The 13,175-nt window shown below is 35.9% G+C and overlaps 2 protein-coding genes across 2 annotated transcripts in view; both read left to right on the top strand.

The window, feature by feature from the left end:
* Positions 1–13,175, top strand: part of LOC122992667 (CD209 antigen-like protein B) — a 145,644-nt gene that overhangs the window by 29,381 nt on the left and 103,088 nt on the right. The window contains exons 2-3 of the mRNA XM_044366537.1: positions 820–921; positions 1,903–2,079. Of these exons, the coding sequence (XP_044222472.1) occupies positions 820–921; positions 1,903–2,079 (279 nt within the window). The remainder of the gene's footprint in view (positions 1–819; positions 922–1,902; positions 2,080–13,175) is intronic.
* The window catches only part of LOC122992669 (hepatic lectin-like), a 70,598-nt gene that overhangs the window by 6,490 nt on the left and 50,933 nt on the right, over positions 1–13,175 (top strand). The window lies entirely within an intron of this gene.

The raw sequence follows: 13,175 nt of genomic DNA, 5'->3' as shown, positions 1-13,175 counted from the left end.
TTGACAACATCTCACTGTTTCTCCTTATATTTCTGACTTTTAAACCTTCCAACTGCTCTGGGTCTTTGAAGTCTTCTGATTTAAACCCATAAGTGCCACCATAAACACTGTTTTTTCCATTACACTGTGATATTAGTATGTTATATGGGCTGCTAGGTGATACTGCTACATCAGTGTTGCTTGTTCTTACACAGCTGATTTTTTACATTGGTGACAGTGGTGTCATGGACACAAGTACCACAAGGCTTTGCCTTAACTTATCTACTTCCTCAATGATACCCCTGTTGCCACTGTTCTGTGGAACAAATGTATTAGAGAGCAGTTTACAGACATGTAAAATATGAACATTCTGTGTAAGAATGACAAAGAACAACAGCCATTATTGGTATTATGAAAAACAATATGAATATTTTCTCTATGAGCGACAAATGAAAATCTCCTTCCAATGAGCTTACTACCAAACAGCATCCATATGTTGATTTCTGTTTAAAAAGTAAAACAAGACAAGAGACTCATAGAGTTTTTGGCAGTTCCTGTTTTCGAGTTATTACCACAGATTGTATCTATTTTTAGCATATTTGTGTGAGAAACTGAACCCAACAAGAGTTTCATCATATACTATACATGCGTTGTAGCTTGTGCTTCAGAGCTGACCCTTTAGAAAATAGTTGGCATCCTTAAGAGCGATGGAGACAATTTATGCAAATGTTGACTCAAGAACTTCAACAAAACAGACAGGTAAAAATGTTGCACAAAGATCTAAATTATCATCTGTTCTTTTGTTGTATCATTGACTGTATTGACTGTTTCTCTGTTCAGGTCCGGGGAGCTCACAGAGGAGATTTCATGGAGCTCTTCTTGTCTTTCTGGGGCTGCTGAGTGTTTTCCTGCTGGCTGGACTCATTGGCCTCGGTGTCCACTGTGAGTCTGTTTCACATTCAGAAGTTTAAGTCAGACTGAATTTAGGAGGAACATTCTACAGCAAGATGTCTATTTTTCTTATCTATTTATGTTGTACCGCTCTGCTTATTCTCAGCCAAACTCTGCAGGTAGAGGTCTGGATGAACATGAGCATCACCTCAACTTTTTCTTTGGTGCCATATTTTAAATCATGTTTGAATGCTGGTGTAGGTCATATTTGTCATGTCTTTGATCTCTGGAAACCTGCATGGACTTGTTTCAATGATGTTTCATAAAACTACATTAATAACAGGGAAAATATTCTCCCATGCCTCTGTATGTAAACGCCATTTTGCAGGTGAAAAAAAATACCTTTAAGGTTACTATGTGGGACAATACTTCAAATCTAAAAACATTCAGTTTGCCTGTAAAATAGTACCAGTACGGATATGTGTCACACTTTTTTAGTTTTTTTACTAGGGTTAAATGCCCCCCTCTTATACTGGCATGGATACATGTCACACTTTATTTTTTATTTTTTTTACTAGGGCTAAATGTTAGTGAACCTGTTGTGAGAAAACATCAGGGTGGCATAGTATTTACAACATGCGCTTCATGTGCCAGGCTGCTCAGTGTCAAACACCAGGACTGCTTTTATGTTGTAGTCAAAGCTGGATGAAAATCTGGAAAAAACTTGCTTTGAATAACTTCTAGAGATCTGGATCCTTTGCTCTGTAAAGTTCTGCTCTATTCAGTCTGGTTTTGTTTTGTTCCATTTTGCTGTGCCTGCACACCTTTATTACAGAGACTTTCTTCCATTCATTCTGGTTGTTTTGTCCTACATTTGGGTTCACCTGCTCCACTACTCCTGAAAGCTATTTGCTTTAAAATGATACTGGAAGCTGTAATTACTGAAAATGTACATTTTAAAAGTTTTAAAATGGTATTTGAGATAAGTGACTGAATAAACATAAATGTGACATGTCTTTTGATTTATTTCAGACCACAGTGTGCGCAGTTCAGCTGAAGATATCTCCGTTATCATAGACAACCTGACTGAGCATCTCCAGGACAGTAATAACAAGCTTTCTTCCATGTCTGAAGAGAGAGACCTGCTGCTTGCCAACCTCACTGAAATAGCTAAAGAGATGGAAAAGCTTCAGAGTTTGTCTGTACAGAGTGAGTGACATCCATGGCTATACAGTACTGCACACACATTGTAGAAGAGCACCTACAGAGAACACTATGCTGAAAATAGAAGACTGATTGATTGATTGATTTATTGACCGGAACAGTGTGCAGTTTGAAACATTAAAGATGCACTGCACCAGAGTTAGCTTGGAGCTAATTTGCATCTGTAGTCCCCGACAAAAAACATACAACAGCACAACAATAAACAGTACAAAGCAAAAAAAAAAAAAAACACACAGAACACACCATACAAAATACAAAGCTACACACAACAGCACATCACATACACCCACAATGTCAATTAGAAATTAATAATATAAACTTGTCAAATTAAAAGCAAGACTACCTGCGCTAATGAGAAGACCATAGATGGAGTTTAGACTCAGTGGTCACACAGCTGATTGGTCTTTAGTAGATTTTTTAATTTGGCCTTGAATGTATTGATTGAACTACAGTTGTTCATATCATCAGGTAGGGCATTCCACCGAGTTGTGGCTCTCACAGAGAAAGCTTGCTGCCCAAATGCAGTGTGACGAAATGGTATGGTACAATCTTGTGTAGAGGATATTCTGGAGGATCTAATAGAATTTACTGAGCGAGTGGACACAAAGTCACATAGTGGAGGAGGGGCCAAACCATTTAAAATTTTATAAACTAGGCACAAATTTGAGAATAATCTAAAATTCTCAAAGCTTAGTAAATTGTATTTCTCCAGTACCCTACAGTGATGGAAATGCATTAACTTTTTGTCCAGAGTTTTTAGACTCAAGAGGTCTTATGGCTGTTTCTCCAGCCAGCCCCCAACATGTGATGCAGTAAGACATATGGGAAAGAAAGAACATAGCATGCATAAATATCTTGGCTGCGTCCAAAGAGAGACAGTTTCTAATATGTCTAAAATTTGCTAAGTTGTACTTTATGGTTTAAACCATTTTTTTAACATGTTTCTTAAAGTTTAAATTTGGATCCAGTGTCACACCAAGACATTTAAAATCAGTAACTATGTCAATTTTTTCACCTTTGATGAAAATATCAGCGTTAGGAGGGTTTACCATAGTCTTAGAGGAAAAACATGCCCTTTGTCTTGTTTACATTTAGACTCAGACATGATTGATTAAGCCAATGTGTGATCCTTTCCAATGCAATTGTTAACTTAGCAGCAGCTAACTCAGCTGTTTTTGCATGTGTGTACACAACAGTGTCATCTGCATACATTTGTAGTTCTGCATCATGACACTGTTGAGGGAGATCATTAATATACAGGCTAAATAATAGAGGACCTAACACTGACTCTTGTGGTACACCCATTGTGCACTTCATGTTACTGGACAGTGTGTCACCAACTTTAACACATTGTCTCCTATTAGATAAATATGAAGACACCCATGCCAGTGCTCTAGATGAGAAGTTAAATTTAGAGAGTTTTGATATTAAAACATCATGATTGACAGTGTTGAATGCTTTACGCACATCTAAAAATACAGCACCAACTTCTCCCCCTTTGTCAAGTCTTGATTTAATTTGCTCTATTAAGTGCAAGGTAGCATTTTCGGTGGAATGACTTGCTCTAAAGCCAAATTGCATACCATGTAGACCAAAATTGCTTCTCTTAGCTCTTGGATAACTTTGTTCCTTAAACCTTTATAAATCAGCATGTCAGTGTCTCTTGTAGTTTTAATTGCCTGTCCTTAATTGCCTGAAATCTGTCCTCTTAATTATACAAATTATCTTCAATCAAGAAGTTTGTTGTAACTTTATGTGGAAACGCTCTTGTATTTACTCATCTTCAAACATTTTAAAATATTTGTCATCAGGAAATTCCAAACACCATCAACATTTAACATGTTAGCATTCTAACCAATAATATCATGCTAACATGCTAAATGTGACATTAGTAACACGCTACAGTAAGTTTAGAATGTAACAATGCAAAATGTGCCAAAATCACTTAACTTAGAGCAAGCAACCACCTATAATGACTCATAACCAGCTTATGATGTATTATATCTACCTATTCCTCAGGAATTTCATTACTCACCCAGTGACCACTTCGAGTAGTTTACAATCACATTATAATGCATTACAAGATGATTATAATGTATTCCAACTATGAGAATTATAAAACACTGTGACCCTTGCAAAAAAATGTCAGCGTGTGACCAGCAATGAAGTATTATGATACTTAACCTTATAGCTTATAATAAATTGCTTTGTGTTATGGTTATTGTTATAAAGCTTTATGACATTTATGAGTGCTTATAACTATAATTATACAGTGCTATAAGCAGAGTATAATGCATTTTAAGTATGTTTATGATGCATTATAGACATTGGTGTCAAAGAAGTGTTACCCAAATAGTTATGTCTATCATATGTAATCAACTTTGTTCAACCCTGAAAATTGCCACTAAAATTGCCTTGAACTCAGATTTAAGGTGAGAAGCACAAACATCCAAATGAAGCAACAATAAGCAGAACATATTTTTGTTTGGAGGCAGATTTTAATGTTAATACATAAACTAGTTACATTTACAGTGACTTTTAGAAAAGTTTCACTTTTCAACCAAATATCAAAACAAAAGATCTTAGCCTGGCCACTTTTAACCTTCACACATATTCAACCGATATTGTATTTAATGCTGATGTTTTGCACAAAGTACCATGTAAAATAAAAATCTATATCACTCCTTTGAGTATTTTCTGCACTTTGATCAAATGATGATGTTTTTTTCTTTGACACTCAACCCACATTTACCTTTATTTTACCCGGCTACATTTAGCTATTAAAAAAAAAAAAATACAATCTATAAAGTTTTTGATCAACCTCCATAGTAGATGTATATGCAGCGAAAAATAATCTGTACTAGTGTGCTGCACTTCCGGCCAACCCAAATGAGGGTTCAAGCTGACTTAAAAGTGAATTCGCATAAACTGGCTTGTATATCATTAGTTATATCATAAGTTCAAGCACCTTATTTGATCCGAGTCATCAGGACATAAGTAGTGAAGTATCCTACTTCAGTATCTCGGAGTTAACTACTTATTTAACTATTTGTGTTTTAAGACAGCATCCCCAAATGTTAAGGTGCCTTTCAGGTTGTCATATTTTTGGTCTGTAGCCAAAAATCACATAACAAATGATGCTGATTGAAAACTAGTTTTTATGGAAGATCAATATGCTGTGTATCAATATGTTGTGTACAATAACAAAACTATGATTGTAGTGGGAAGGTTAGCATTTTTTCTTACATTTAATAGATGTTATAATCTAAGGAAATAGCTCAGATATTTTTATTTTATTAAAAACAAAGAATTACTTATCTAGTGTATACTTTTATTGAAGAAGGATGCTTTCTCTTCCACTGGTCCAACGTTACTCAGAAGTACTTCAGACAATCTCTGGTTGTCTTATTCAAAACAAAGCACTCACAAGTCCAGTTTTAGAGACCTGCACCTGACTTGACCTGTTAATGTAACATGAAACCTGACCTATAATCAACAGACTACACACTCAGTTAACAACACTTTATTTGTTACTTTCACATGACCAAAAAACAAGTCAGGTTAGCCTTAACTAGGATAAACAGATGTTTGCTTAATAGCACAAAGATCACTGGTTTAACTGTAGGCTGATTTAAAGTTTTATAAAAGGATTAAAGGATTGATGATTTTTTGAGCTACCTGGTGCAAGACTCTGACTCAAATGTAATGTTAGTGGTGGTATTACATGAATTTTTGTTGATTCAAATTTTACTTTCATCTGGTGGTGTGAAAGCTGAGCTTTGTGAGATCCTTGTATGATGATTTAAAACATGTTGTGATTGGAGACACAAAGCTTTTGCCACTCCCTTTGGAAGAACTGCTGAGAATGGTTTCAAAGCATTTTATACATTCAAAGGGAGGCATCTGCTGGCCAAACCTTGGTATTGAGCTCATGATCAAACAGTGAGTCAAACTAGCTGTCAAAGAAAGTGAGTGCAGTTATTTTTGAGATTTTGATAAACCTTTATGTGTTTATTTCTGTGGTGTCATCCAGTGTTAGTATCCCGCCTCAAAATCTGACATGGAGACACAGAAAGAATGAGCTGAAATCAACAGTTTGTTCCATTATCTTCAGATAAAAACTGATGTCATCAAAATAATTTGAAAGATGCAATAATAACCACAGAACTGCAGCTACAAATCAGCACCAGAAATGCTCCATAGTTGGCAGAATATCAACAAGTCAACTCTAGTCACATATTATGTTGTTTTAACCCTCATACTTTGGAAACAGACAGACTTGATTCTTGTCTAATTTCTAATGTTGTGTGTTACAGACAGAATTTGTCCTGCAGGATGGAGGATGTTCGGATCTTCCTGTTATTTCCTCTCCAGTGAGTCTGGTTCCTGGTCAAGAGGCAGACAGGACTGCAGAGAGAAAGGAGCAGATCTGGTGGTTATAGACAGCACTAAAGAACAGGTACAGAGTGTTTGTTTGTATGCTTGTAAAGAAACTGTACCTAATTGCAATCTTGCTGTACCTTGAAAAAAGCTAAAATACTTACTTATTAATTAAGTAATTAATTGATTTATATGGATCATTGGTGTTCAACACCTTGACAACAATAATTCAAATGATTTGAATGAACTTGTGCTGCTCTGTAGCATGTTTTGCTGGTATTCTTAAGTTTGCACATTTGCCTTAAAATCAAAGTCTTTCATTTCATCTTTAGCAAGCTAGCTAACATTCTTTTAACCTTTTAGTTTTAATCAAACTCCAGAAGCAGTCACTCATACACTGCAAGTATTTAATCAGTACAGATCTGTGTATCAGTTTAAGAAAAAACATGATAATGTCTGGCAACAGGAATTCTGTATACAGTAATTTATGCACAATTTAATGAAATGTCTTATTCCCTGATTTCTTTCTTGAGAAAGAAAGTAGAAATAGTTATTAATAGGTATTCAAACAGTGCTAACACTACACATTCACTACATAAATGTGCTTGTAAATAAGGACAAATACAGGTCAGTTGCCACTAAGCTTTGCAGCTATTTAAAGACCACAACAAAAGCTGTGGCAGTGTCAATAGTTTTTTGTTTTGTTTTTTTTTTCTTTAGTTTATTTGTTTGTATAAATAACAAGACACAAAAACCCATCATACATTAAAGGAGTAAAGAAGGACTGTGCAGATGAGATTCTAAAAAAAACAAAAACAAAAGGGCACGTCAAAAAGGTTTTTTTTAAAAATATAAAATTTAAGTTTATCAAAGAAGAAAATATGATTTTATTAGTAGTATATTTTAATAATAATAATAATAATAATAATACAAATAGTTAAATTCATTATTATCAATTATGTTCAGAGTAATCCTATGTAAACTACATATTGTTGTTCAAACAACAATATAAATAATATGACTTTTTTCCCTTCTTTATTGAAAACAGACATTCTTGTCTACCTTCACTGACGTAGAAACTTGGAGTTGGATTGGTTTGACTGACAGAGACAAAGAGGGAACCTGGAAATGGATTGATGGAACACCACTGACTTTCAGGTTTGGCTTCAGTTGGTTGTTTATTGACAACATACACAAACACTGCTGTATATTAGAGGTTGGTGATATGTATTAAATCTTCTATCACAGACAATGTGAGGTGACTGGCAGTTCCAGGTTGGCCTGAAGCTTTTCTGGTTAAATCATCAGTGCAAAATGATAATGATGAGAAAAAATCAAACCAAACTACCATTTCATGGTGCATCTGAGAAGGTTTCTGGTCCACAGTCAAGTTTTACACTTCACCAAACAGTCATAAATTATAATAGATAAAAATGTCATAGATCAGTTTACTTTTCGATTCTTGAGCAATCTGGTAGAATTCAACATCTATGGTGGAACTAAAACTTTTACACAGTACTGTAACTGATGACCAGAACACTATGGGGGTGTTTATTTATACAGGAGGATCCTTTGTTGCTATTTGATGACTGCAAATTTACATTTAGGAAAAATACTACAGTGAACCTGCAGCCCCGTTCAATTTGCTACTTTATGGCTCAAAACTATACTAAGGCACATCATGCAAGATATAAGAAATTCCATTCTGTGATGTTTGTGAAGAAATACTATTTGTGTGAAGGACTGTGTTCATGTCAGAGATTAAGTGTCATGATTCTCTTGTTCACTGACCTGTAGTTACTGGGAGATAGATCAGCCTGATAATGGAAACGAAGATCCGCAGTGGGGTGGAGAGGACTGTGTACATATGAGGACTGGCAAGAAAACTGAATACAACTGGAATGATCGGTCATGTGATGCTTCTCTGTGGTGGATCTGTGAGAAAAATGCTGGTGTATAATATGAATATGTAAAAATGCTTTTTCAATGCAAACTATGATTTTGCAAAAGGCAAATCAGTTTGTATGTGTGTGAATTTAAAAATTTTCTCTGCTGTGCTGATGACCTTTTGCTTCTGCTCTGCCTTTTTAAAGAGATTTCTATAAATTAGATGTTTACAGCTTTTGCCAGAAGAGCTTCATTAACCAATTTCCAATGTTTCAAACAACTAAAAGAAGCAGACAGATAAAACAAAACCAAACCTCTGCAAAATGCAACAGATTCATAAAAACCTTTATTTTGCTTAATGTCTTAGCTAAAGATTTCATGATAGTTGAAAGTTGCAAAAAACCTGATTGAGACCATTTCTTATGACATCCCTTATATCATAATTAAACAATGTAATATAGATTTTGTGTAATTATGTCTTACTATATCATCTAATGACACTTTCCTGAAAATAATTTTTAAATGACGTCTGTTCAGCAGCTGACAGATCTCTTTAGCAGAGGCCATCAGTGTTTGTGAATTTTATTTGATAATTAGTGGTTTCACTAGGGAAACACTTGCTGTTTTGAGAAAATTATCAAATTATTTTAGATGAAATGTAAACCAAAACTATTCAACAGATGAGTCAATATAAAGTCAGTCAATTACAACATATAAGCACTGTACTGGAGTCAGACGTTTGTCATGATGTCCTTTGTAATGCTGGTAGCTGATACTGGTTGTGGCTTTTTATGTAATTATGAAAATAATTAAAAGCTTTTTAAATAATTAATTTGTTTTCAGTGTCTTTATGTTTCTTTTATCATCATTAATTGTGCAGAAAAACCCTGTTCTACTGGGATGTGAGAGGTCAGCTACAGATGGGGATTTCATTCATTCAAAACTGAACTTGGTTAAAAGATGATCTGTCTTTTCACCACACTCTCATGCTGTATTCAACAGGCACTAAGTGAAGAAAACAACTCTAACAATGAAACAGAACATCCTGTATCTCAATCTAGACAATCTACTGGATGAGATCTGAGACTGTCTTCACCAGAAAAATAAAAGCACTGGTTGTTTGTACAAGTGACTTGAGGAAGAGTTCAGGTGGACAGGTGGGTCAGCAAACCATGTGGCTTTGACAGGAGAGACAGCTGTTCTTTTGTTTACTTAACTAAAACTACTTGCTTGGAGTTGAGGAAGGATTGTCTTCATGGTTCAAAGGAACCAACGTTGACTGTTAGACAGGACCGTTTGTACACCTACCATCCGTCACAACCTCCACCTCCAAGCATTAAGGTTCCCCAGAACTGTCTTTTGTGTCTATAGACCAGCTGCATGTGGACTTAATTGTAGAATGTAATATTGGGCTTTATGACACAATGTAGATCAGGGGTCTCAAACTCAAATTACCTGGGGGTCGCTGGAGGCAGAGTCTGGGTGAGGCTGGGCCGCATCAGGTATTACACAAAAAAAGCTTAGCGGGCGCAGGCTAGGATAGCAGGCGCAAAAAAGGCGACTACTACCGGGTTGTTCATTACCCGCCGTGCTTTTGTTGTTGTAAACGTCGTCATAGAAACAAGTAAAACAAATGGCATCATAAAGAAATATCTTTATAATGTTTATTGTGCAAGGCATTTACTATGGAGTAAAACGTTTTGAGGAATAAATCTCTTTCCGCAAATGATTCAGTACATTCCATTCACCCAAAAGATGTTTTCGAATAATTTCTCCATGAATGTCACATCATTGCAGAGCAAACGTGGAGAACATGAAGCCGGGACAGTGGGACACCATTATCCCATGGTTTGCACCTCCATGGCTGCAAACCAGCCATAGGTGTTTTGTTACACTCAGCTGTACGGTGTTTTGTTACACTGTATTTATGATCTCTGTCGGATAAACAGTGTGTTCATGAAAACATATATACTAACCTTTAATTCACTTCACAACGTGGCATTATGTGACAGAAATATGCACATACATTATTATCTGCCAGACTTATAAAGACGCAGATACACCTGGTTCTGTTTTTTTAATGTCACACACTGTGGAATCACATGCACGAGCCTCATTTGCTGTCACAGTGAGACAAAAATGGATGTAAAGGTCTTTATACCTCCGTTTGTACGTCAACAGTTGTGTCCGTTCCGCTCATCAGACCTCAGTGAGAATTACGCACAGGCTCTCCAACAGCTGATCATTACGCACGGCTGCTGTGGATATTTGAAACGACTTTACCCCTAATTCATCACATTTTTCTGCAAACCGTCACCACTGTAAAGTGTCAGTCATCATTATTAAACATCAGAAGAATGATAAATGATTTATTGATAGAGCTCGTGTTGAAACGGACTTTACAAAGTGCTTCAAAACAAAATGAAGTGATCGTTAACAGAGAGATGATGCTGAAATAAACAGAATGATGCTTTAATAAGGTTTAATAATTCACCTTTGAATTTTACTGAGAGCTGTTCTCAGCGCACATTCTTCCTGTATAAATAGCATAGTTGTTGTGAAACAGCCATATACCCCTGTGATTGGCAGGTTCGTTCAGCTCCAGCTCGTGAAATAAAGGGACCTTCCACACACAACACAGTAAAGTGCCATTCATATAAAACTCGCGGGCCGCACTAACATTAAACTTTCATATCAAGGTGGGGGCCACAAAATATCAGCCTGAGATTGAGACCCATGCGTTAGTAACACGCTACAGTAAGTTTAGCATGTTACAATGCAAAATGTGCCAAAATCACTTTACTTAGAGCAAACAACCACCTATAGTGACTTATAACCAGCTTGTAATGTATTATATCTACCTATTCCTCAGGAATTTCATTACTCCACTTAAAGCACTCAGTGACCAGTTAGAGTAGCTTATACTCACATTATAATGCATTACAAAATGATTATAATGTATTCCAACTATGAGAATTTAAAACACTATGACCCTTGCACAAAAAATGTCAGCATGTGACCAGATATGAAGTATTATGATACTTAACCTTATTTTTTATGTGTTATGATTATTGTTATAAAGCATTATGAATATTTATGAGTACTTATAACTATAATTATACAGTGCTATAAGCAGAGTATAATGCATTATAAATATGTTTATAATGCATTATAGACATTGGTGTCAAAGAAGTGTTACCCAAAAGGTTATGTGTGTCACACGTAATCAACTTTGTTCAACTCTGAAAATTGCCACTAAAATGATCTTGAAACAAAAGTTTCCACATCACTCTCGGGTAACTGCACACTTGACCAGGATTGGCTTCTAAACTACTTGTGATGTCACAGATCATGCTGGCAGGTTTCTCACCTTTAACTCAGATTTAAGGTGAGAAGCACAAACATCCAAATGAAGCAACAATAAGCAAAACACATTTTTGATTGGAGAGGGATTTTAATGTTAATAAATAAACTAATTACATTTACAGTAGACTTTTAGAAAAGTTTTACTTCTCAACCAAATATACAAAAGATCTTAGCCTGGACACTTTTAACATTCACACACATGCAGCTGATATCATATTTAATGCTGATGTTTTGTACAAAGTACCACATAAAATAATCATTAATATCACTCCTTCAAGCTGACGTAAAAGTGAATGCACATAAACGCTGATGTTTGTCCAAGTGCTAATTTTTCTGATAAGTTTGTTTATAATTAGTTATTTGACTATATAAAAAGGGGTTGTGACAGCCACACTCAAACCTCTGTCAGGCAGTGGAACAGCTGAGTGGGCGTGTCCCACGGGCTGTCATCTCGCCTCCCAACCATAGACGGTAAAAAAATATGGATGTAGTCATCATGACGTCACCGATTGGTTTGTGGACTGCCGTTTTGAAACCTTGTGTTTAGCGATTTGACACTGAGTGGTCACTTGTGGTATTGCAGCAAAAAAAAAATCCCCTGCAGCCTAAAACGTATTTTCCCCATAGACCACCATTGTAAAAGAGGCAACTGTAAGACTGTTAACAGGACACTTTGAACTGCAAACAAGGTCAATTATGTATCTTTCTATTATGAATTTTTGATCCATGGAGGTTTTTCATTTGTAAAAATTTACTTGAGCCAAGGAAAGCCATATAAAAATCGGTGACATCGTCACAATGTAAAGTCTATATTCAGTGGGCTGCACAACATGGAAGGGTGCCATTTTTGGTGCGGTAGCTCTTATAATACATCCATGCTTGCTCCTGACTCTACTACACAGACTCGAGCTCCAAATGACTTCACACAAGCAAGATGGCAGCTCCCTGAAAGGAGATATATTGGCTTCACTTTTGCATAGAAGTAGGAAGTGGAGACACATCATAATGCAGCTTCTTTGCACTATTTTTGCTTAAGACTATTTTTATTCTGCCCTCCTTGTTCTGATGGTTGTCAAGTGAAATAATAAGTAACTACTAATTTGTCCTAGTATTGGACTTGTATCTGTGAGGAATCATTAGATGAAGCATTAGTCTGGGTTTGATGACACAATTTTATCCTGCTCTTGGTTAAGGCTGTTTGGATTCATCCTCCATTGTATAAATTATGCACATTAGGGGTTCATGCACTGAAAACAGTTTTTGAAACCAGATATTGACAAATAGAAGGACATAAGCTGTGTCTACTCTTTAATGTCTCTTGTTTAACATGTTTTACAGAGAAAACTTGTCCTGCAGGATGACGTATGTTCAGTTTTACTTGTTATCTCATCTCCACTAAATCTGGTTCTTGGGAAAAAGGCAGAAAAGACTGCAGAGCCAGAGGAGCA

This window comes from Thunnus albacares, chromosome 11, assembly GCF_914725855.1.
Source record: "Thunnus albacares chromosome 11, fThuAlb1.1, whole genome shotgun sequence".
Lineage (NCBI taxonomy): Eukaryota > Metazoa > Chordata > Actinopteri > Scombriformes > Scombridae > Thunnus > Thunnus albacares.
Note: the sequence above shows the minus strand (reverse complement) of the source record. Positions and strands in the feature narration are given on the sequence as shown.